General features: G+C 38.0%; 1 protein-coding gene across 1 annotated transcript in view; it reads right to left on the bottom strand.

The window, feature by feature from the left end:
- Window positions 1–27,106, bottom strand: part of LOC116718043 (neural-cadherin) — a 322,864-nt gene that overhangs the window by 131,986 nt on the left and 163,772 nt on the right. The window contains exons 13-19 of the mRNA XM_032559667.1: window positions 26,730–26,979; window positions 25,039–25,166; window positions 24,735–24,921; window positions 14,550–14,693; window positions 7,382–7,502; window positions 3,950–4,112; window positions 1,905–2,573 (exon numbers count right to left, since the gene is read on the bottom strand). Of these exons, the coding sequence (XP_032415558.1) occupies window positions 1,905–2,573; window positions 3,950–4,112; window positions 7,382–7,502; window positions 14,550–14,693; window positions 24,735–24,921; window positions 25,039–25,166; window positions 26,730–26,979 (1,662 nt within the window). The remainder of the gene's footprint in view (window positions 1–1,904; window positions 2,574–3,949; window positions 4,113–7,381; window positions 7,503–14,549; window positions 14,694–24,734; window positions 24,922–25,038; window positions 25,167–26,729; window positions 26,980–27,106) is intronic.

Genomic DNA, 27,106 nt, shown 5'->3' with positions numbered 1-27,106 from the left:
CTCCATATGTTCATTAGATCTTTTCCCAACAGTTCTTGTAAAACAATGCTTTTGTTCCCTTCTCTCAATTGTTTCTGCCATCATTAACTCCTCTCTTTCACCTGGAATTGTTCCTACTACCTTCAAAACTGCAGTTGTTTCTGCTATCCTTAAAAAACCTGGATTGGATCCAAACGATTTCAATAATCGCCGCCCTATTTCTAACCTTCCTTTCATCTCCAAAATTCTAGAAAAAAACATTTGCCTCTCAACTCCATCTCCATTTAACCAAGAGCAGTCTGTATGAACAGTTCCAGTCCGGTTTTCGCCCTGGTCAGAGCACAGAATCTGCTCTCCTCAGAATCACTAACACTCTCCTCATGGCATCAGATTCGGGTTTACTTTCTCTTCTCATTCTCCTTGATCTCAGTGCAGCTTTCGATACCATCGCTCACACAGTCCTGCTCCACAGACTCTCTTCCATCGGTATCACACACACACCCCTGGCCTGGTTTCTGGGGGCACTCAGTTCATCCAACTCAAATCATTCAAATCCCATCTATCCCTAGTGGCTCCAGGTGTGTCCCATGGCTCTTAGAACTACTCCTACTTCACCCAAGCTCCACTTGAGCGCTTGGGTGAAGCTCCCAAGTGCTTCACCCAAGAAGCACTTTTGTGAAGCAAGTGCTTGGTCCATAATCTGGTCATTTCTCAATTTTTTATTGTAATTCTGTCCTGGTTGGTCTGCCTCATAAATCTATCTGTAAACTTCAACTGGTTCAAAACTCTGCTGCTCGCATGATTACCAAAATGGCCTCATTTCACCACATCACTCCAATTCTACAACAACTTCACTGGTTTCCTGTTTCATTCAGAATTCAATTTAAATTCCTGTTATTTACATTCTAGGCAATCCACAACCTTGCGCCTCCTTATCTGTCTTATCTTCTGCACATCACTACTCACTCACGTTCCCTTCGTTCTTCCTCTTCCATCCACCTCAGTGTGCCTCTTGTCCGTCTCCGCACCATGGGGGAAAGAGCCTTCTCTTACTCTGCTCCCCAACTCTGGAACACTCTTCCCCCTAACATTCGTAATATTGACTCTCTTCTGACCTTCAAAGCACAACTCAAAACTTATCTGTTCAAATTAGCCTTTAACAGTGTAGTTATTTTGTGGTTTTGTCTCTTTATAGCCATTTTTTTACTGTTTAATTTGTGTTTTTATTTTGTAAAGTGTCCTTGGGAGTTTTGAAAGGCGCTGACAAATAAAACGCATTCTTCTTCTTATTGTTATTATTATGATTATTAAACATTTTAAAGAACCCACTCGATTTTACTCTTCAGTAAATGGAAGCATGAAAGTTACAAATTACACATCTCAACAGGAATGAAAACTCACTTTAAGCCTAAAGAAACTCCACAAAGCCCTGATGAACTTGTCTTCATTTACGCCGTTTTGATCAAATGAACAATTACTGTTCCTGAACTGACTTTGTTGTAAAGCTGACTAATAACTCTGAAGCACTGAGCGCCGCCGCGTTATCCACCTTACCTCTGCTGCAGGACAATTTCCTGCTTTAAAAAAAAAAAAAGGATTTTGTGCAGATTAAAAAACAAATTAGTTCCACTTAAGTTATCAACAACTACCAGCTGGCATGTTTAGGAAATGAATTTGGATCGGTGCCAAAGTTCTGATACATCTGAGCATTTTTGAGTCATTAAAAGCTGCAAACAGGTGCAGAAAGTAGATGGTCCAGCCTTTCAAATCTTGGTGGAACATTTAAAACCCCTCAACGTTCAATGTATATGAGCAAAAACAATCAGGTGTGAAGTCTACATTTGCATTTATTCCTGCGAAGGAATAAGAGCATGTTTTGAGTAAAATAAGCTAAATTTCATGCGTTAAAGCCAATGTTGACCCACCTGTGCGTTGGGCTCTGAGTTTTCAGAGATCCTTGCCTGACAGGAATGATCGATAAACCTCGGAGCGTGGTCGTTGACGTCGGTAATCTGGACGGTTGCGGTTCCAGTTCCCGTCATGCCTCCTCCGTCTCTGGCCTCGACAAGGAGGAGGTAGGACTCCACCTGCTCCCTGTCCAGACCGCCCAAGCCCACAGTGATGGTTCCCGTGGTGGGGTTGATGGTGAACATTTCCGAGATGGTGGGCACTCCGCCCAGTTTGGAGTTTGTGGCGTCTAAGATGCCCACGATCCTGTAGGAGAGCACGGCGTTCTGTCCCACCGCCGAATCGTCCAGGTCAGTGGCAGTCATCTCCATGACGGACGTCCCGATATCAGAGTTCTCTGCTACATCTCCGTGGCAACTGAGGGCGCAGGGGAATACGGGAGCGTTGTCGTTGATGTCCCACACGTTGATGATAATGTCCGTAAAGCCCGTCAGGCCTTCGCCGCCCTCATCTGTTGCCAGGACGACGAAGCGCCAGACGGCGCGTTCCTCGCGGTCCAGCGTCCTCTGGGCGTAGATCTTGCCAGTGACCTCATCGATTATGAATTCGCTCTCAGCACCCTGGCCATGGAGGGAGTACCGCAGGGCCTCCTGGTCGGCATCCTTATCTGGGTCAGACGCTGTTACCTAGAACGTCACCAGCACAGGGAGAACATAACCAGAGCTTTTTTTTTTTTTTTCTTTAATGCCAGACGGCTGCTGAAATATTGCAGAGGTGAAGAGATCTCTTGAGGAAAGATGTCCAAATGTTGTTCTGCTCTGTGGAGTTAAGCATTCTACCAAGAAAATCCCTCCCCAAAAATATCTAGCTTAGGATCTGAAATAAGGGTGGAAAATGTTTTGATTTATATACAGCAATGTAGAACTAGAAAAAGTAGAATTGGTCCATATGTAGCTGAAACCTGAGGTTTTCTCACACTGAATAAAACAACACATACACCTTTTTTCTCAATGTCTCTTGTTTTAGGTCAGTTGGAATCATCAAAATTACTTCTACTTGTTAAATGTCACAATAATGAGAGAAAGAATGTGTCAGAGATTTAATAATTGGAGTCGTAATTATTTATTATCTAAATAATAAATGATTACTGTCTCTTTAAACAATGAGGGAAAGCCCAGATTATGTAATGGCTTTGAAAATCTCTGATAAGTTAATCAAGTTAATCTTTATCCTGTGTATGTAAACTTCTGGTTTGTACTGTATCTTTACATTCTTTAAGGAATGTTTTGACACCACTGTTGTCTTCCATGAACATCCAGGCCTTTTTGCATTCCTGAGTAAACTAAAAAACAATGTTATTCTCTGACTATTGCAAAATGTAGATGCTTCCTCTATATGAGTTCTTGCAATTTCTTTTATATACTCTGAAGGTGACCTGCTTTGACAGCATGAGATGTTTTCACAACATGAAATGCAAACACCAGACCTGAAATTAACTCTGGAGTAAATATATAATGGAGGAATTGTCCACACCTTTGAGTCAATTACTAAAATATGAAAAAAAAAAAAAAAAGCGCTTGGGAAACTTTTATAATTAATGTGATCTTTTCTAAATTTCTACTGTACGTTTTATACCAAAAACATACTGTATTGTTACCGCTGTATTGTTGAGAATTATTTATTCTCAACAGTGGCTATCTTTTTTAGCTATTTGCATGCCTGTACACCCCCCCCACACACACACACACCCACCCACACACACACATAGAGCACAAAGCTAAGGCTAAAAGAAATGACATACTAGGGGTGGACCTTAGATAGATGCTAACAAAGACAACTACAAACTGTTGTTAGATCCCATTTTGCTCTGTTAGCCCATAAGGATAGCATGAACCATGAACCAGCGCTGCCGTAGTAAATGGAATTCATGAATTCAACTCACTGACTCTTCTTCAACCTCAGACATCAAGAACCTCAATGGAGAAAGGATAATTCTCCCACAATACCCAACACTATAGATATTACAATATGAATATTTTGCCATATCACACCCCCCCAGTACCTGCAGGACAAAGACAGGCGAACCGTCCAGCTCCTCGGTCACGCTGCCGTAGTACTCGTTCACCGTGAACACAGGCGACTCGTCGTTCTTGTTCACCACGTTCACCGTCACCGTCGTGTAGTCCTCCCACTTCCCGTCCGAAGCCAGGACATGCAGCTTGTATCTGAGGAAAAATTTCAAATTTCAGAAACAAACCCTCCTCATTGTGAAGCTTTGTGAGTCACATTTTAACGTAGCAACTTTTCAGGAGTCTTCCATAGAAGACTTCTCAGGACCTTTTAAATCGAGGTCCATGTTCAGAGGATCAGCAAAAGAAACATCATCTAGTCTGTTTTCCTGTGGCAAAACTAGAAAATCTAGTCATGTATATTTACTCTTTAGTCAAAACTCTTGTCTTTATCTGATAATTTTGTAATATTAAGGGACAGTATTATGTGCCTGGGAAACCCTCAGGCACATAGTTTCATTTTATTTCAAAATTAAGTAAGTTAGTTTTCTTTCACTTGTCATACAAAATGCAACATATAGCAAATCTGACTTAAAGAAATTTGACTTCGTAATTTAACACCTTGAAATTGGGTCCCTGTGTCTTTAAGAAACTCTTGCTTTTTCTGAAACTCCACCTTCAGGAAGTCATCACTACATCACTCATCAACCCTTTAACAATGCTTTTACCAGCGCTGCTAAGAAGCAGCTCGTCTGACAGGTTCAGCAGGATTAGCTGTGAGTTTGGATGGTCGGCCATGTGTTGAGGTTCACAGATGTCTTCTTTCCATTTTCAGCCAAAACTTGGGATATTGTTTTATATCCCAACTCTAGTCTAAATGTCTTGATCTCTGTCTTTGTTCCTTGGTCTTACTGCTGCTGATTGTTCAGGTATCAGCGTAAACAGACCTGAATACAGATGGGTGCCATATTTATTGATGTATATCTAATAAAACATTTGAAAGTCAGGCATCACTTTTCTTTCACTTTCCTATTATGCATTGCTTTGAGTTGGCATAGCAAATAAAATCTATTTTAACAACATAAATGGTAAATGGACTGAATTTATATACCGTAATACGTTTCCATTCACACTGAACACTCAAAGTGCTTTACACTACAGATGTGAACACCCGTTCGCACTTACACACAGATCAGTCGGCATTCTACAACCTTAGGATTGTCTGACGACCTGGAAGGTTTAAGTTGTATGAATTTGCAAGATGCGGTCGTGGACGTACTCATCCTTCCTGCAAAAAGCTTCTCCGTTTTCTGTTCTGACTTAAACACTTGCATCTGTCACATCTGACTCTCCCACACATTTATTAAGTTTTAACTCTACATCTGAATTGGTCTCATCTAAGGTGAGTGTCACCTGGTTGGATGATGTTTTTTTAAACAATATCATAGATGCAAATAGAGAATTAAATACCTTTTCAAAACGGAAAATAAACATTTTATTGCCTAAATGCATTTTTTAGAGACATTCTACTCCAGTTAAATTTAATATATTACTGAAGTAGTTCATAAATATTTTAGTTATTGATTAATCTATTGATTTTTCTGAAGATTAATCAAGTAAATTGATTTTAAAAAATTAATTATTTAAGCCTTTTTCAAAGAATATTAGAAATACATAAAAAATGCAAATAAAAAAAGAATTTCATTCATTTTTAAATAAGAAAATAAACAAATAGTAACTACTACAAAAGTAGTTGACAATTATGTCAAATACTTTTTAATAGTTGACATAATTGTCAACTACTATTGACAATTATTGATTAATTCAACTATTGGTTGAATTAATCAAGAATTCAGTAGTTAATTCAACTACTGGTTGAATTAATCAACGATTGGTTGATTAATTCAACCAATCGTTTCAGCTCTATTGCAGTGACTGCGATTCTCCAAAAGACTTGTTTGGAGAATCAGATCACACATGCTTGCTCAGTCAACACGAAACAAAAATGTCTGAGATGTGCACCTTGAAGTAAAATCAGAGGAAGAAGAAAAAAAGCTCAGTTTGCTCGTCAGTATTGCACAGATTACAGATTTCCCTGAGAACCAGCTGCATTTTCAACAGGCAGCTCATTTAAGTCAAGCTGTTTACTTTCTGTACTGATTTCACTGTTAAGCAGCTATGATAATGAAGCTGTTATCCACCATGTGTACAATAATGACAAGTTGCTTCAAACATTTATCTACCATTGCATGACTTAAGGTGGTAGCTGTTGGCGCACTACACTGAGTGACTGTAGTGTCACCCCTAGTGAAGAAACTCCTGGCAAAATAATTACAAAGAACACAAAGAATTGCGCAGTTCAGTGGAAGGAGTGTGTCAGAAAACACCAGTGGGAGCTCTGTGAAAACACCTATAAGGAATGAGACTTCATTTGAATCCCTACAGGAACGCTTGCTGTGAATGAATGAGTTCAATGATCAGAAAGGTATGGGAAAAGTTGAAATGAAGAAATGGTGGCATCAGAATAAGTTTCTGTGGCTGCAATGAAATAATCTCTCTCCTTACTGATGCTTCATTTGAGAATTTAACACATTAGATATAGTATATTCCATATATATTTGTAGGCAGATATAAGAACGACTTTGGATGCTAGCCACTGCAGTAGCTAACTGTCACTCTGTGTATTAATGCACATTAAGGCATATTTGTTGTTTGAACCATTAAGATAGGCGGTTGTAAGCATTTTTAGAGGAAATCTCAAGTACTCATGAATTTTGGCTCTTCATAGGCGGCTGCAGTTCCTAAACCCTCCGAATACTGGAGGTCCTCTTTATATATATGTTTTAAAAAAATAATAATTTTTCTATGCCACACTAAAGGTACATGGGTAAAAAAATAAAATAAAAATGTTAGCTTCTCATACACACTGGACAGTCTTGGTAACCAACCAAGCAACAGCTCAGGCTACTAAAGAGACTGGAAGCAGTAGAATAAATATCTAACTTCCTGAAGACACTAAATGTAAATGATAATGGCATCCAAAAACTCAAGGAAAAATTATATCTCTCTTCAAATATCACAATATTTTCTTGTGCGCACGAGAAAATATCTGGTGCGCACAAGAAATCAACTTTATTTTCTTGTTTTTACATGCGTCCCCACAGGGGACTCTGTATTTTTCAGTTACCTAAGGTTTATTTTGGATTTTTAATGACTAAGAGAGAAATACCCTGCTGGTCCTGGAATATGTGAATGCACTGACACACACACACACACACAAAGAAAAAAAATCTGTCAAAAAAAAAAAGATGTTTGTTTAAACAAATCTAAAACAACCTAGAAACATCAATAAAAAAATAAGAAAAGTTCAACTAAAATTAGAAAACTAACTGAATCATCTACAATTTTAACTTTTACAGCTCCTCACTAATGAATAGAAGAGGAAAATGAAGAGCTGTGTGGATGTGTTGTGACAGAATGCTCACCTTTTGTTCTGTTCATAGTCCAGAGGCTGAGCGATGAAGATGGTTCCCACCTCTGGCTCCACGTCAAACACGCCTCCTGTGTTTCCGGATGTGATCTGGTAACGCAGCTTCGCATTCCCACCTGCACCAAAACAAAAAGCATGCTATAATACTATATAATACTCACAGGGTTTCTGTAAGTTTCACCAACTCAAAGTTAACACTTTTTCAGATCATTATGAATGAAATTTAAGACCTATACATTCACACAAATATATGAACTTTGTCCAGCCAACTGGTGATAAATTTGGATTTACCCATAAGACACGAAAAAGCTAGCTAGCAGGCTACCATCGGTATGTTAGCAGTAGCCTCCACCGCCTTGAGTTGCAGAACACAATGCTTAATTTTAGTTAAGGCTTGTGTGCTTAATTAAGAAAACAATTCTCAATATTTTTTCTTAATTAAGAAAAAAAAGAAAGAAAGCCATAAAAATACCTGCTTTCTGCATTAAATAAAAAAATTAATAAAATAAAAAAAAAGCACTATTTTCTCAAAATATTATGAACAATCTAAGATCCCTAGAATTTACTATACAATCTCTCTGTGTTTATACCTGAAATAAGCATATTTGGTCATTTATTAGTGGCTGATCAATGAAATGCTCTCCTAAATGAAACTCCTGGTAAAGCCATGGTCTGTATCTCAATCCCCCACCCTGGATGTTAATGTGAAAGGGAAAGATGAGGCCTCTAAAGGCTAGATGAGATTCAGCGCTTATTAAGGAGATGAAAGTCAAGGAAGGAGGGAGCAGAATGCTCTAATCCAGATCGTTTTGTACTGTCTGTCTGTTTTCATTCTAAATGAGACATTAGGGAATACATAGGATTGCATTCCGTTGATTCATCCTCATTGTCTTTTTTTTTGCACTTGTATAATTCCCTTAAGCACTTAGAAAATGCTGAAATCCAAAAGGAGGAGGAAATAAAAGCAGAACTGTACAGGGAATAATACAGCAGTTAAAATAAACAAACAGCTCAAGAGAACATTTATGTTTTTTTTCTCCAAATGTACCAATTTTGAAGTTATATCTCCTCTCTGGGTGAGAGGCTTTACTGACACCAGAGTGCCAACAAAGATGAAGTCTGTTGCTGTATCCAGCCCTTTCTGGTTACGTTCTGTTGATCATCTTGCACTAATGCAATATGAATTTTACTATAAGTCATAGTGCTGCATTTATAATGGAAATGTATTACGTTTCGACTAAAACTAGAACTACAAGCCGTTTTAATGGGTTCCTCGTCCAACCCAGTATGTTCCCCACCCTCCTATTGCCAATTATATTGAATGAATCACAACACAACTCAATCAAGAGCGTGTACTTTGACTTTGTACTTTTTTCTTTTTTTTTTACTTTAAGAGAACTCAGATCAAACTGTTATTAATCATTGACTCCTAGACCAGTGTTTCTGCTCTGTCCTCTCAAAGGCCAGTCGGTCGTGGCAGATGGCCGTTCACGCTGAGTCAGGTTCTGCTGGAGGTTTCTTCTTGTTAACAGTCCATTTTTCCTGTCTACTGTCATCACCTGCATGCCCAATGTGAGGAACTGCTACAAAGGTGAGGATTTCATGTGATCATGAAATGTTTGCTCAGGAGGAGGGAAGGATTTCTGCAAGGTCAATGACTGTGTAATCTGATGGATCAAGATGGAATGCATGTAACTGACTTTGAAGGATTTTACATGATTAGATTGAAGTGACTAGGTGTTTCTGTATATAAACTGAATGTTTATCTTGTAAAGTGCCATGAGAAGACATTAAATCAGCGCTATGTAAAGAAGCTGACCTAAAACCGAACTGAATTAGATAAAGGTTAAGAGCAAAAAAAGTAAAGTTAGAATTTTGTCTTGGAATAAAAATACTATTTCTACAATCAAAACTACTTTTTTATGTGTTCTATTGCTTAAAAAGAATGTGGTAGCCAGGTCAGAACTCAAAGACAATTGAGAAGGTCTGATTGCTTCATCTCTGACTAAATTATTTAGAAAAGTCGGGGACTAAGATCAATTTATGGATAAGATGCACATGCAGCATAAGAAACCTACTGCAAGCAAATCCTAAATAAATAAAAGTTGTAAAAATAAAGACAAAGGATGGCAGTGGCGTGCCCCTTCAAGGTCTTTTGCCTCGGGCTGCAAAATAACTAAGTCCTCCTCTTCACCAGTCTGCCTACAACATTGTCTCATTTGTCCTAACAACCAAAGTACTGAGTACACTGGACTTGGACTTCTTTGCTGCTTATGGAAACATGAATTCTGCTTTCTACCAAAAAATCTAGAGGGACAATGTTCAGCCGTCATTTGCTGACCTTAGTCTCAAGCAGACTTTGTTTTTATAGCAGGAATATGATCTGAAGGAAGCAAACCAGCAAGTCTGCTGCTGTGTAGAAAACAAAATGACAATTTGCAGTAGCCGAGGTAAATACTGCAAACGAACAGAACTTAGATGATGTGGTCTGGTCTTAATTAGGCTATCTGTGTTGTAAAGCCCTTCTACGTGGATAAATTAAAATAATTTTACCAAGAAGAGAGACTTCCTCCTTGTGATGTAAAAGACTGGCTGCTTTTCACCAGTAGTGGTTAAGTTTAAGAGGAATTGACCTTCCCTGACTGGAAAGTTGTTGATTTGGGGAGGGGTTTTTTTCTCTTTAGAAGTGAAATCATAATTTGAAGAGTTCTTTTTGTATTTATGTAGGTTAAAGTTTGAGTGCTATTCTGAAATATTTTAATGTGACAGAACATCAATAACAGAAAATCTATAAGGAGGCAGACTTTTTGTCTGTAATCTATAAACTGCATTAATATTATTGTGGACAGAAATAATTTAAAGTATAAGCCTAATGTTGCATAATTACAAAACTTTCTTTGTGGATGTTTATCTCTATGTTTTAAAGTGCCTGTTAGACTTTTCTACATAGTGAATGTTCCTCTTAATATGAGTTTATAGTACGCACATAAATGGCTGTCACAGAGACGCGGCCAAAAAAGGCTAACTTAGCATTTCTAGATAAGTGACATAAAACATAACCCAATCTCACATGAATAAAACATATTCATATGAGATGTCATATGGAATCTTTATGTGAAACATTTAAATACTATGACGGATTAGGGGCAGGCTAAGAAAATAATAATAAAAAAGAAAAAATAATTTTATAAAACTGAGAGACAAAAGTAATAATATTCAGAGAATAAAGTCAAATGGGAATGAAGTCAAAATAATATGATAATAAAGTCATAGTATTATGAGAATAAGGTCAGAAGATTATGACTTTATTCTTTTATTATTATAACTTCTTTCAACTTCATTCTCATACGACTATTCTTCGTAATTTTAACTAATTAATTGTTTTCTTAGTATGGCCTTAATACTCGGTCAGCCAGAAGTACTACCAGCTAAAAGCTACAGAAGAGAAACCTAATTCAATCATAGATAATAAAATGTACACAGAGTTACTCCTATATCAACCTCTTTCTCTCACTCAGGATGTAAAGGTGTTCAGTTTCTGTCAGCCTGAAAAAGAGAAGATGCTGCGACATAAAGCTGCTATATTTGGAAGTTACCAAATTACCTTTAAAGATAGAAAATGACACTGTGAAGTTCTGCAATAATCTTATCACACCGGAAGGGGATTATCATCCAGCAACACATTCCAAGTTTGGCACAGACCAATAGCATCGTGTTATTGCAGTACAAACACTTAATATGGATGTAATATATATTTCAGTGTCTCTGTGGACAAGCACGACTTTATGTTCTCTCAAGGTATTTTGACTCCCTTTCTATAAGGTCAGAGTCAGGCAGACTGTGCTGCCTCTGGCAGATGAAAATATTGTAAACTTGTGACTAACAGCTCGGAGCACACATCATGTAATATTCTAATTAAATGTGTTGCTGTAATTAAGATATAAAATTAAAAGAAAGATTCCTCTGGTGATGCAGTCATCCCGCCCGACTGTTGGTGCTCCAACACATCACCTTGTCACACTACCTACAGGCTCTGGTTATTTTTAGCGAGTGCCGAAAGATATATATTATACATGGATTTCACGACGTAGCATCGGATTTCTTCTGCTCTTAGTCTAAAGACAGTGGCACGCTTTAATAAAATCTATTGGAAGATATTACTTACTATTGTTATTAATTAATTAGAAAATGATCAACATATAAATGTATTGACATTCAAATGATTACACTTACAAAAAAATATGTTAAAAATCATATTTTTAACACAAATCAACATAGCAATGTTGATTTAATTCACTAATTGAATCCCAAAATTCACTTTATATAGATTGTGTAGATATAGAGACACATAGAGTGATAATATATTTTGTCAGCATGTATTTATACTAATTTGGATTAATATGGTTCACAGCTAATGAAAAACCCAAATTTAGTTTCTTGTGGAAAATTAACATTACATAAGAAAAAAAAATATTTTAACACAGCGATGTAATTCAGTATCAAATCGATACTTTAGTTTCTGATTTCCTCTTGAAATGTATTTTGCATTTGTGCTGTAGTTTCTCAACTCTATCTAAAAAAAAAGATAAGGTTTTGATATGCACTATATTTAGGGAAAAAAATTTACACACTTTTTTTTGTTTTTCTACCTTTTCTGTTTGTTGTCATATGTTTTTAAACTTCTTTAGAGACATTTCTCACTTGTCTGAATCCAAGTTTTAACAAAATATTCCACATTATTTTTAACAAAATAATTCAATAGAAAAACCACAGAAACACCCAGCGGTCAGATGTGATATAGCAAACTTAAATTTAAAAATATTTTGTTTTTAGTGGCACAGACACTGGCACTGCATTTATTTTGTGTCAAACTGATTATAAAATATGCCATATCGCTCACATCTAGCATATTATGAAGCCAGGAACTGCGAGTTTAGTCCCATCTCAGAGTTTTTAGTTACAGCCGCCGCATTCCTTGTTTTACACATCAGAGGCCGTACTGGACAACGCTGGAGACGGACTGAAATGTTGTTCTTTTCTTGCATAAAATTAAGTTTTTGTTTCATGTTGATTTTATTGCTACCACATCGATTCCATGCCACGTTCAACTGATGCAGTAATTTATGCAACCTTATGTAATTCTAATTTATCAAGATGCACCTGTACACTAAAGTCATCCTACAAAGTCTCCAGACGTAGAAGGACTATTAGAAACACATTTTCTATTGAGCTGAAGTGAATGACATAAATTTTCATGACAATCAGCAGGAAATCACATCTGGCACACTGTGATGCAGACATTGCAGTTAAAGTTAGAGGAAAAGCTTTTGGGTGTTTTTTATTCTGGAGAAGAGACACTTCTTTCTACATTTTCCATCTAAATTCATGCAATCAAACAGAAAAGGTCAAACATTAGAAAAGCATGGATCTCCTGCAGCTCTTTCAGTTTGTCCAACTCTATATTACATAAGAAATGGATTAAATGTATATAAACAATTCTTTTTCCCCTGTAGAAATTCTCCTCCAATATTATTTATTGGGGTGGTGACTAAAAACTGATAATTCAGAGACTTAAAACCAACAAAACAAATCTAAGAGATCAACAGGACTGACCCAGAATTGTTTATTCACTGTTGTAAAAGAGACAAATATATTGGATGAAAGCTGACTACGTCTAAAAAGAGAAAAGTTGCAACCACATTCTGGCTGGCCTTCATTCACATAAGGTAGAGAGTTTATGGACAGATTTTAAGTGATCAAAGTAACTTTGACTGTTCCAGTCGTCACTGCAGTGCTGCTGATACAGAGAAAAAGCTCTTGTCACTTTTCCAGAAGATGTTTTCCTGCTTTCCATCCAAAAGATGCTTCAGCTCATCCTTCATCAGCGACTGGTTGCTTTAAAGCTCATCACTGCTAAGTTCCATTGTTCTTGAAGTTTCCAAGATGCAGCTGCTGAGGGTCATCAGAGCGAGAAGAAACAGGCTCAGCACATGACCCCACGCTGAGCCGAGGGCGCCGTGTTAAAAAGCTGCAGTCTCTCTGAGGAAGGTGCAGTCTGAGCTATTGAGCTGCTGTCAGCTGTGGCTTAGACCAGAGGTTTGAGTCTAAGTTGTTACAACAACAATCGTTGTTGTTAGTTGTGCTTTTTTATTTAATTAGATTGTATTGCATTTGTGAGATTGTCGATTAAACATTGCTGAACAAACTACAATTGATCCAGAGTCGGCTCCATCCATTATTACTTCAGTACGCAACACGCTGCTGTGTGACGCCAACGTTCTCCTTCTGCGCAAGCAGGTCGCTTTGGAGCCGTATCCAGCTCACTCAGAAGTCTGCATGATACGCCTTTGTTTTGTGGAATGACTATGCAAAATAAATAAATAAATATATTGGAATTTAGCATCAAGACCTTCTGTGTGAGCGCAGCCCTTCTTTCCTTCAGGTGTTCTCCATGCTCTTGTTGGGCGCTGAGAGTAGTTTTGGCTGCTACTTTTAGCAGCGTCAATTGCTATGCTGAATAGTTGAAAGAATCAAAAGTGTTCAGGAATCCTTTAAAGAAGAAAACCGCCTCGTAGGCCGTTACCAGGCTGAGATCCAGAAGTGACAAGTTGAAGATATGAGAGAAAAAGAAGCTGATATAAGACTCCAGGGATGTCCGTCAGCTGCACGCGGCCTTTAAAGAAACCATGGCTGTAAGATATAATTGACTTTAGTGATGGAGAATATTTTCAAGCCCTAAAAAAAAAAATCATTAGAGAACACATTTCCAATCCTTCAGAGTTTCTTCATGCAGCTTACATTCAAATGTTATATTAAATTGCTTCTTTCACGGTGGCTGATTCAACCTCACATATTATTGTGATTTTCCTAGCTCCATAGCATGTTTTATAGTGCTCCCTTCCAAGTAAGCGGGCGTCAGACAAAGGTAGCAGAGTTAAAAGAGGATTTTTCTCTTCTTAAAGTGAGGGAAAAGCGAAGCAGTCTGGCAGTGTGGCTTGTGTGAATGTGTTTGATTATGCATTTCTAGCACTGGCCACACATTCACGCCTACATATTCTATTCTGCCTCTATACCACCGGATGTCAAAGCACACACACACAAACACACACGCATACACACGCCTTCACATGTAGAGTCCTTTTTTTTTTCTTCATTCCACCTACCTTCGTCCCCATCATTGGCACTAACTGTGAGAATAGCAAAGCCCACGTCAGCGTCCTCATCCACATCAACTTCATAAGACGACTGTGCAAACAGGGGCTTGTTATCGTTCACGTCGCTGATGAAAACGCGAACATATGCTGTGTCTGGAAATTTTAAAAAACATACAGATAGAGAGAGAGAGAAGGAGGAGAAAGGCAATTAAAACCAGAGGTTGCTCCTATTCTGTCAACGTTAACATGAACATCTGTTTTTTTGTTTTTTTTTCTTTTTGTTTTTTTCCCTCTTGGTGCAGCATTTTAGTCGCTTCGATGGAGAGCATCAACAAACCCGAACGCATACAGGAAAACATGGCGACACTTCTGCAAACACGTAAATCCTTTCAGCTATTATTTTATACCACTTTTTACTATTTTTTACAAAATGTCTGTGTTGATTTTGACGGTTTTGCTGCAAAATTCTTTTTTTTTGTTTTTACATCAACATCCAACCTAAGGGGAAGTGAGCTTCACAGGGAACCTGATCAGACGGGGATCAGGGCGACGCTCTGCGCGAACCAAGACACTACGGACACTTCCTCTGATATATCAAGAAGTGCAAAAATTGCAAGGCAGTTTTGAGACTTAGATTAATTATTTACCCAGGGCTGTGAAGATGGTACACAGTTCATGGTAAAAAAAAAAAAAAAAAGTAAAAAATAGTAAATGGAAGTAGCCTTAGAGCTGCACACACTGCCAGAGCTCTGCACGTGTTCAGAGAGGTGGGCAGCAAAGGAAGATGAATGCAGGAAGTGACTGAGTGGATTTCAAAGCTACAGCTCCTCTGTGTTTTCACACGCTGCACCCAACTCCATCCTACAGTCTCGCTCTTTGGCAAGAACTTCCTGCCAGCAAAAAAACGTCTTATCAGGGCTGTTTCTGTGAAAACATGACAACTCACTGTTGTCTCTTGTCTATGTTTGTGCACTTAGATCTGCAAAGCAAACACAGAGTATTCAAGTGCCTTCCTTTCCTGCATTTGTTCTTTTTTTTCCAGACAGACACACACACAAAAAATCCAAACAAATAAGGTTTGAATGCGAAACCTAAAGCAAGAGACAGGCCAAGATCAGTCCAGGGATTCTGAAAGGAAATGTCAGGATTTCTCACCGGCATTCTGGGACTACAGTTTGACTAAGTGGCATGTTTGGATGATTAGAGGCAGTAGGTCATTTTCTGCTGTTCGAGACGAAGAAAGTTTAATTTCATTAAATAAACTGTCATTTTTTTTCCTATATTACATTAGATATGCATGCTGAAATAAAGAAAACCCTATGGTGCGCAGGTCCACAGTGGAAATGGAAATGATGGGATTTCTGTGAAACCGTGGCAGCATTTCCATTTTAAATATTCGCAAAACAATTGATATTCTGCTTCTCTTTAAAAAAAAAGACTCACTTTTGCAACTGTGGTGTTTCCATTAAACAAGAAATGCAATTAAAATCACCCATGAGTAAGTGTTTTCATGCAATAAGACATTTAAAATCGTGGCGGCGACGAATGTAAACACTTCAGCAATATATTCATAATTCAGTCATGTCACAATCAGCCATCGGAGGAGACGTCAGCGTCTCACTGAGGCGTTGAAGCAGAAAGGCTTTTGTACTTGGGAGCGGCTACGTATGTTAGTGGCATTTAGGCGAAACTGTAGTCTTTGATTTGAAGAACTTTGGATTCAACACATTTGAACAACAAACTCAATTTTTGATGAACTGTGCGATGCTGTGAGAGCTCTGGTGGACTCAGCTGTCATAGGAGGCCAGTTCCTATAACTAAGCTGCTGCTGTGTACAAACTGGAGCGATGTGAAAAAAGTGTTTCCTTTGCAGTATTGTAAAATACACAAATCTCGATTATGGATGAAAAACCACGTCATCCTAACGTAAAAACGTTTATCAAATAAATATATATATATATATATATATATATATATGTACACTTTTTTTTTATTGCTGTCTTTCCATTAAGGGCATTTATTTTCATAATTCCACTTTGCTCAGTTTTATGGTTATTGGAAACAAAACTACTGAGTTCTGTCATTTCATTAAAATACTGTTTTCATTTCAATGTATTTACCTCTGAATAGTGAGTGTATTAGGATGAAAGGTGTGGACATATCTTTCATGGACCTTTCACCTGGTCCTGAAGCAGGACCAGGTGCATTACTTCTGACAGGACGTCTGGAATGTCCTTTCAATACTCCAAGTGATCAGATAATCACTAGCCCAATAAATTAGAAAGTAGGTCAAACCATCAGTTCCACTTACAGTTCTAACATCTTGCATGCCGAGACGAGTGAACAGAGCATCCTCAAATTGAATTTCGTCTTATCATTCTACATCAACCTGAAATCAATCCAAACTACCAAAATAAAAAGAAACAAATCAGCAATGTTTGTGAAAACTAGGAATCCTGAGTCTCCAAACTTTTAGTCAAAACTGTTGAGTCCATCATCGTCTTGTGTGAGCCTCACAGCCTCACACAGCTGTGTGGCTGTTGCATTTCCTCATCCAGCAAGCTGATCAACAGCTGTTGCAACTGGCAGTTGAGATCTGGCAGACTGGGACAGAGTCGGAGTTGACATTTGAGGTAATTTAAGACGTGTCTGACTGTTGAGAGAAGAAAGACCCAGCGAACTACTGAAGGACCTCACGCATGGTCCCCATACGTCTGTACCAGGATGCTGGAGGGGTAAGGCATGCAAATGTAGAACATAATTAGCTGCTACTGATGAAAAAGGGAAGAAGTAGTAGGAGGATGATGGTTTGTTTTTGTTTTTTCCAGACAATGTGCAGCTGGCTCCACCAGAGCTCTCACAGCTTCACAGTTCATAAAGTTGTGTGTCATTCCAACATGTTGAATCCATAACTATTCTGTAAAATCATCGATTACAATTTCCCCAAGTTCAGCATACAAAGCCTCTCCCAAGAAGGCGGGGCTTGTTGCTCCAATAAGACCTCCACGTCTCCTCTGATTGGCTGATAGATAATGAGTACTAGCACCATGGCTGAATTATGAATATACAGTATATTAAGTAACAGTTTTCATCAGTCGCTGCCATGATCTTTAACCTTCCTCTGGTGTTAGCTTTCTGCTGCCATCTGTAGTGTTAGCGGGTCATTTTGGACCCGTGTATTAAATCAACCATAAAATACCCTAGAAACAATCTTTTATCATCCAATGTTTTTCTTAACTCTTGTTTAGCTGGTTGGGCTCTCTCATCCATGAAAAGATTGGTTTTAATATTTTTTTGTGGCCCCCTGGGCCTTTGTTTTAACAGCATACCCCTCGTTTTCAATGTCTAAAAAGTGGTCAAATGAACCTTAAGAGAAGAAGGCAACAAAATAATCGGTTTTTCTGTTACCTGAGTGTAACTGAGAGATATTAAAACACATTTCTTAAATGTTCAACAAAAAACAGATTTTAATTTTAATATTATCAAATATAGTAACATCTATGGTGTTTCGGGTCATTTTGGACCTGTATATATTTACTTCAAGAAAAGGGCAAAACCTCTGGCCCTGGGTTGAACATCAGTGGAAGGAGTTGCACCCATCTCTCCCAAACATCCCTGATGGGAGCAAGCTTGTCAGATTTTGCTCTGGTGTCTCGATTGTCAAATCTGAGGACTCTTGAGATCATCTGAAAGGTCCGAAGAGACATTGTTGCCCGGAAAATATTTCTGCCCGTTGATGCATCCCAGAGACTCTCAGTTGCCTCATTGCTGGATCTGTAAACTCCAGCAAGGAGGAGAACACCAATGTAGGCATCCAGGTACGTCTCATCAATGTCTTTCCACGTGTTGCCATGGACTTTTTTCCCCTCAAGGTTTGTCATAGCAATTATGACTTTTTTTAGTGACAATGACAAAAAAAGATCAAAGCACGTCTTGATGTCACTTACTCTTGTCACAGCAAACCTCGTGACCCCAGGGGTCATTTTGATGATGTTTGCAGCAGCTGTCCTTCCATGCACATCAGGAGGAACTGTGCTCCAACGGATGTTGCCACGTTTGGATTGGAATGACTCAGCAGGAGCAGCTTCAGCACCAGTGACCTCCTCTTCAGACTGATCAGTTGTGTCTGTTTCTTCCAATTGGTACTCCACATCATCTTCGTTCTCAGAGGCCTTCGTTCTCTTCGTGCTCATTTCCATCGCTAAAATCCTGTGTGTCCTCTGCCTCATTTGCAGCAAAGATGTGATCCAAAGCTTCATTTACAGTGAATCTTCTCCTCATTGTTGCATCCTGTGAATTGGAGATGTGTACTCTGCAAGTCACCACCTCTACACTCAAATGGCTTGACAAACCTGGACATGTCTCCCTTTGTTTGTTCTCGCAAAAAGGCAAAGAGAAAAGCCCCTAAATGAAGCTCAAGTGGTTGGAGGAAGAGGCTGTTGGTTGATTGTGTGTTCATGATTTAATTTTTGGCATTTTTTATTGTTTTATAATCGAAAATTTTAACCGGGTCACAAATGACCCGAACACCACAAAAGTCATTTTTTTCACCAGCGCACTTTATAATTTAGTAAAAAAAAAAAAATTGATTTTATTTTGTTTAAATGGAAGTCCCTGACAAAGTCAAAAAGTTTCAACGCAAAAAACAAATGTATGAAGTACTTTTATGCATGTTAAAACTCAAAACGGGTCCGTAGGGACCCTAACACCATAGGAAGGTTAACAAATTACCACATGAACAATCTTTTTCACATGTGATTTTAATTTAATTTCCTATTTAATGGAAACGCCACAATTGCAAAATTGACTTTTATTGACATAAGCAGAAAACAGACAGAGATTGGCGCACATTTGTAATGAAAACACAGCTACAGAGTAGCCTTGTGCCATCACTGTCTTCAACACAACATGATGTTGCGAATCTCTGTAGCATCAGCAGGTCATGACATATGAGGATTATTTGATGTAGAAACTCAATAGTGACAACTCAATGCTGCACATGATGGACAACTGCAGGATTCAAACACTCTGCCTCATACAAATGCTTAGAGGGAAACATGTAATAAACCCACCAAGCTATGGTAAAGCCCTGTATATGATCCAATGCTGCCTGTGGCATTGCTGGTCAGAATGACACCAGTTTTTCTCTGTGGTGTCTGTTCTAACCATGCAAGCAACTGAATCATCAACACCAATAGTCTGCAGGTACAGCGCTGATAAAAAGTATTCAGTCCTTTTTCTTCATTTAGGTTTTTTGTTCTACCGCTTTTGTTGTTTTTCCAAATCAATCATAGTCGCAATAATTTGTTTTTTTATTTTTGGCAAAAGAAATTTAAAAAAAAAAAACAACACCTTCAATGTCGAAGTGAGAACTGATTTCTACAAAGAAGTAATTAACTGAACATATTTAACATAAAACAAGAGATTACAGAAATCTTCACCCCCTTCAAAACAACATTTAGGTGAAGCACTGTTGGCTGCAATGTGTGGATTGGTCTCTATCAGGCTTGTACATATGGACTCTATTTTCCTCCATTCTTTCATACAAAACCATTCAAGCTCTGTCATGTACCATGGGCATGTGGGGACGTGGCTCAGAGTTAGGCACAATTATGCTTCCTAAAATGAGCAGAAGTCAAAACAATGTGTTAATATGGATAGAAATTCAAACGTACAACCTTTTTTCTTTTGCTGTCATTCATTCCTTTTCTGGTTCATTCTACATTCAAAACAAACCAAGAACAACGTCAAATTACTGCCAGTGTCTCTGCAGTTCCTGCACTTCTTAATATTTAACATCTGTTTACACTGTTACAAATGCCATGGTGAGCCAAACCTGAAGTGATATTAATAATCAATGGTGATTCATAAAAAATACAAACCTCGTTTTGAAAAGAAACTGATGCACTGCTTCTACAAGAATGCAATGCAAGAATAATTTTCTCAATCACTTCAACCTTGTATATAACCGAGAATGATCGAGAAACAAAAAAAAAAAGTAATACTTATTCTGACAGTTCCTGTAATATTACAGCTGATAATAATTCTGCTCTTCAGAAATAAAGAAGCATTTTAAAAACACCATCAATCCTTTTTAACTTCCGTAACACACATGATTCTGCCAGGAGTCTGATTAGTATCAGACAAACATACAGAGTCTTAGACATTTGCATATCAGAGCATAAGTGTGCAATAATGTCAAACTTTATGAACTGGCTACAGCCCTGCAGAATCATTAAGGTCGTGGAGCGATTTTGACTTTGGCAGCTGACTGCTCCACAGAGAGAAATAGGAACATTAAGCTGTAAAAACAGATTAAATCTTTGGATTAAATAAGGAGCTAACGTTTTATGTGCCCACAGCCTGCCACGTGTTCACAGCATGTCTGTACTTTGAGTTTATTTTTGTGTGTTCTTTAAAATACTTTTTTTAAAATGTTCATTCTTGTTACGCTTTCAGTTACACACCTGGCAAAATACACATTGTTTACAGACAAAGATCATAGTGAGATGACAAATGTATGACAAATGTTTGCATCAATAATATTTATGTTAACATTTATGAGTCATATTTCATCTTACCAGATTAAATATCCTTTACTGGGTACAAAGATAAACCATTTTAATCAAGAATAATTAAATGTATCAACTGGAGCTGTAAACTCTAAGGGATTTTATTTTTCATTTTCAAGATTCCGTAAATTTTGAAGTATTTCATCTTTCCTTCAGGTCAGAGGATAAATACAATGATTATTATTCTTCCAAATGAACTCTTTCATGAAAGTAAATTTGTTGTCAACAGCTACTTTCCAGGTCAGTTCCCTTTTCTCTTAATTGTTACAGTTCCTTACAGAAGGCCAGCAGTACACCCTTAATAACAGATGTAATGGACCTGGAGTGTTTTCTTTGCCTCTGTTAGCTAGCTACTTAGTACTTAGTACTACTTCTTACTACTAGCTTACTGCTAGCTAAGAAGTAGTAAGCTAACTCCTTACTTCTAGTAAGACGTTAGCTAGCAAACTTCTTATTGAAGATAGTTAGCTAGCTTACACAACACGCATGTTGTTAGTCCTTCCTTTGTACATTCCTTTTTCAAGTCACTTGTTAAGTCAAGAATGATTCAGTTAATACAGGTCTTGAGTAATGGCTGTTAAGTCACAGAACAGTTAGGTAGCTGAGCTATTATGCTAGTTTCCTATGTGGCATGTTTCTCCTTGCCTTTTTTTCTCCTTTTTTAAAAAACTTTTATGTCTTCTCTTAAGTTTCTCCCCACCAACTTCTTCATGTTAAATCCTAAAGTTAGGATTTTGTTTATAGAAGGAACTGATTTAGAAACAACTCTATGGGGCAACTGGTTAAATGTCTACTTGGCATTAAAATGTCTTCAATACAACATTTAAACCATGATTCCACCTTGAAAGTAGAAACCACAATTTCTTTCAGTCATATCCCTTCACTGCCACCACTTGTACAAAAAACGCTACTGGATAACAAATCTACCATCAAAGATTTATTTTAATATGGACTGATAACCAGTTAATTTGCACTGCTTCTAAAGCTGTGCAAATGAACTGGTTCATATTTTGACTACCAAACTGTTTCTACTGAATTTGTACTTCAATTCAGTAGAAACATGTAGGGAAAGGAACTCCACTTTCCATGTACATTTTCTGGCAGATTTAACATTTTTTAAATATTTTTTTCCTATTTTGTCACATTACACTCACAAACCTTAATGCAAAACACAAAGCAGTGCATTTTTTTTTAAATGGAAAGAAAATGATATCTGATGTCACTGTCATTTTTTCCCATACTAGTAATAATCTGCAAGTGTGGTATATATTGATAGCCTCACATCTTGAGCCAAACAGAAATTAAAATGTCCACCTACAACATGTTCGCAAAAATAGCATAAGCTCTGGATGAAAGGAGGAAAACCTCAAGCCTACATTTCTTGCCTTGCCATGGATTTTCAGATGGATTTAGATCCAGACTTTGACTGGGTCAATGGAACACATAAATATGCTTTGATCTAAAGCATTTTATTGCCACAATGGCTGCATATTTAAGGTGCAACTAAGAAGTTAATCTCTGTTCTACTCACAGATCTGCTCAGCTTCTAACAGGTTTTCCCCCCCCAACATGGCATGTGCTCTTTGTGTCCTAAATCGCCTGAAAGACTTATGGAAAACTGCAAGCAGGCTTTCTTCTTTCCAGTCTTCCTTCTAAATGTGTTGAGTGGCCTCACCAACAGTAGGGACCACACGAGCTGTGATCCCGAACGGCCGTGTCTTGGTAGGTTTTTCACAGTTTCTAATGCAGCGATGCCTGACCGCTTTGGAGATCACAATCAAGGAAGGTTTTGCCTTTTGGTTTCCAACATTCTTTTGTAACTATTTACACAATTCATTGCCCACTTATCTATTTTTGGTGAGATATTATATATACGTATATATTTTTTTTATCTATAGATCTTCACTGGACCTTCGATTCTCCTATTATTGATCTCTTTAAGAGTTCTACTGCCACCAGGTAAGAAATGATGATTTTCAAATAAAAAAACACAACTGATTTTAACATTTGATGCATTCGTGCTGAAAATTGACAGGAAAATGCAGTCCTGAAGTTAAGTCGTCCACATTCTGCTTTGATTAACGCCCTACAAAGTCTTTGCTGTTTTTTGGAGAAGGATTATAGACTATGGTCTGTTTTGAGGAGTTTGTTTTTCTACCATCACCTTTTCTTATCCATCCATCTGTCTCAGCAGCTGTTCTGTTTCTTCATCATCTCGCTATGCTTCTTGTCTACGTATGCGTTTCATCTGGCAGCAAATGAGAGAGAGAGGGAGAGGGAAGAGGGGGATCGGGCTGACATGCTGAAAGAGGGAGATGCCCTTTGGTTTTTGAGTAAAGAGATCGAGACGGAGCAGATGTGGGAAAAATAAACATTAACACTGCCTTCGATCGCGATTTGGAGGCTTAGATGAAGTCTGTAGAGCAGCTGTCTGCTGCGCCGAGTTCTTTGTGTTGCTCTGTTTTTCAAAAGAAGAAGCAATCTCCAAGATCCTGTTTTCTGTTATGAAAGGATTTTGAATTTGATGTAATAACATTTTATTTGCCATAGCTTCCACGGCATATTCATAAACAGCAAGAAGAGTTTCTATTTATGCATTAAGGTGTGTATGTCAACTTAACATGTGGCTTTACACAGAGACCTATACGTTTAGCCATTCATTTTACCTTCCTACGATTCATTTTGTCTGCGCTTTTATTAGTGATAATGCTCGACCACTGTAGAAATATCCTTAGAGTAGTATTCATACTTTAAAAATAGGCCAAAAAAGACAGGAAACTCTGGCAACTTGAGTATTGAAAAATATAGAACTGTGATCTGAAAATGATTACATCCTGGATTTTTACAAATAAATTCTGCTTTTGAGTAAAAGTTACTGGATGGATGTGGTGCTATTTAATATAAAAGTAAGGTGGAGTTTTTCACATCAATACTCTGTGTTGTACATAACGTCTTCTCTTGTAATAAGATTTTAATATTATTGCCTCAAATAAATAAAAATTCAACTGAAATAACTGGTCAAATTTTTATCGAATAAAAAAATTATGTGCCAATTTAGATAAGTGAGGACATTCAGTTATGGTGTCACTGTCTTCAATTGTAGGAAAACAGAAAATGTATTAATGGTATCAATCGGCTGACTTAGCACAAGATCAAACTACTGATGAATCTGTGGCTGCGGCTCCCACCCCAAACAGATCCCCTGTCACAGTGAAAAACGTTGAGTACCCAGACGAAATTTGACTATTTTACAGTTAGAATATTTTCAAAAAAACAAATTGCATATTTTGCTCGCCATGTAATTTTGTTCCTGCAATACCAGTTTTCATATTCTCACTGTAATTCTCCACTGTCAATCATTATGACCATATCTGTGAGCGAGTCGTGGACAAAAGATCATGTACAACCAGTCCTGTGCACAACTATCTGCTCTGCCGGACACATAGCAATGACACAAGGATAAGATCACACTAAACCTGTACTTCTGACAGAGAGGAGGGAACGCTCCAGGAGTGTTTTTGATGAGGGAATAACATTATAACATGATGTAACGCTCAAAAGAGTCACTTATACACAATACTGCTCCTACAAAGATGAGCTGCAAAGTGTCGCTCTAAGTTACCAGAGTTGGGTTGTCCATGCTTTCCTGGTCGCGAAGACTCCCAGCCATCCACAGACTGAACCTCCAGCAGATAAGAGCTTTTGGTCTCTCTATCAAACACAGCCTGAGAGTAGATGAAGCCCAGCTCCGAGTCGATGCGGAAATACTTGTGGTCCCCACTGCGGTCCTCCAGCAACGAGTAGGAAATCTGAGAAGAAAGGTGGGGAAACAAATTTTGGGTCTAAAAAAACAACATGCATTTCTACCTGTTTGTTGTCAAAGATTGCACACTAAAGTGAGCAGTTAATGTGTGATTTTTTTTTACCTTGCCATTAAGGCCTAGGTCCAGATCATTGGCTGATACCTGGAAAATCAAAGTTCCTGATTCTGCTCCTTCAGTGACTGAGGCCTCATAGATGGAGGAAGTGAAGAATGGAACGTTGTCATTAACATCTGAAGATGGAAAAAGACAATTTTCCCTTCAAGTCAGAAGCATTTGATAGAAAATGCTTCTAGATCTGCATTCTTCCCTATAATGACTGACACTAGTCAACAGATACACTAAATGGTTTTTTTGTTAAATCAGTACACAAAAACCAGAGAAATTCTATTAACTAAAGTTTTACAGTTTGTCTCTAATAAACCTTTATGCAGAAAAAACCTTGTTTCTTAGTTACATAATTCCAGAATATGAAACGCCTACTAGCAGCTTTTGTCTTTAACTGATAGAAGTCAGAGCATCAAGTTAAACCTCTCTTCTGAAGACCAATAAGAGATGCAAAACAAGAGAAAAGATTTTCAGAAAAATAAAAGTCCAATTTTAACAAAGCAGATTAATGTCCAAAAGCATTACAGATTGTACTCAAAAAGGGCCACACATTAATTCTGCCGCTGCCTCATGAGCCTCTTTTCCTCCCATGTCTTCTGAGCAAATGTCTTAATCTATGAATAAAAAATTGGGTCTTAAATCCATTACAGACCTCCCTCTCCTCCTCAGAATAACTGCCTCTGGAGAAGTCAAAGAGCTTTCTTATTAAGACAGATACGGACGACGGGGAGGGCTAAAAGAGAAATGGGAAGTTAGAAGAGGGACAGTAGGGGAAGAGAGGGTCTGTGAGAATTAATTATTTCTCACTGGATTAAACACAAATGTGACTGAACGGGGTGTGTGTGTGTGTGTGATTGTGTGTGAGTGCAACCCTTATAGGAACTGGATGCAGGGGCACCTAGATGAAGTTTTGAAAGGTCAGGATTTCAAAATTTCACGTCAACGAAGTTAATTAAGAATTACAAGACAAAACTAAACAATAAAGATAATCATACATGGTACAGTGAACAGGGTATCAATATATACATGGGCAACAGAGACTGTGCATTGTGAGCAAACATGTTTTCTGAAAGGGTTCTGAAGTGAAGTTTTGATACGGAGTTCTGTTGTTTCAGCTGCAACCCGTCTGGATGGAGCCTGTGCTTTCCAATATTAATAAAGCACATGGCTCCACGCATCTTTTTGGGGAACTTGTTTACTTCCCCAATAAGCTCACAGTAGCTGAGTTTCCATTACAAACTTTGACAATATTTGCTGATGTCAGAAAAGAAACACAATTTCACAATTGCGGTGTTTCCATTAAATGAAAAACTCAAGAAAGAACACAGGTGAATAAATTTTTTCACATGAATAAAAGCCATTAAAAAACATGCACTGGCATCATCGTCCTCCCAAATTCTGATGTCTTCTTTGGAGTTTGCACCAGTGGCAACAACCGGTTGACAATCATGTGCAAAAAAAAGTGTCTCCATCGAAATTTCGCAAAATAAACCAATTTCAATACACTTCATCTCGGGGTAAAAACGTTTTATAGCAAAAACGAGTTGTTTCTATAGTTGTGATTTTTCCGTTAAGCAAATTTATTTTCAAAATGATATGGTCAATGGAACTGCAGCTACTGGTTGTTAAAATAATACGTTACATTCGGGAAGAAGCACAACAAACAGGAATGTTTCGTAAAGACTTACCCGTGACATTGACATAGACCGTGGTGAAGGCAGCTAATGGTACAGCTGCCACATTCTGAGCGCGAACCCGCAGAATAAAGTTCCTGGTGGTCTCATAGTCCAGGGGCTCCGCCACCAGGATGGAGGCTGAACCGTCTTCTCGATTGGGAGTCAAGTAGAAGCGAACCGGCATGTTGGTCTCTGGGACCATTCCATCCTCCAAGTTGTACGTTACCCTCGGATCACCAAGAGGCGATGTGGCTTTGATGGTCTTTATGGACCAGAAACGAGAAAAGAGAACAAGAGAAAAGGTAAGCTATCAATATCAGAACACAGCTTAGGTAGAATTATCAACAACTAAACATCTTACTCAACATATTATACCTGAAAAAACAAAA

This window comes from Xiphophorus hellerii, chromosome 4 (assembly GCF_003331165.1).
Source record: "Xiphophorus hellerii strain 12219 chromosome 4, Xiphophorus_hellerii-4.1, whole genome shotgun sequence".
Lineage (NCBI taxonomy): Eukaryota > Metazoa > Chordata > Actinopteri > Cyprinodontiformes > Poeciliidae > Xiphophorus > Xiphophorus hellerii.
This window is presented reverse-complemented; position numbering and strand designations above follow the sequence as displayed.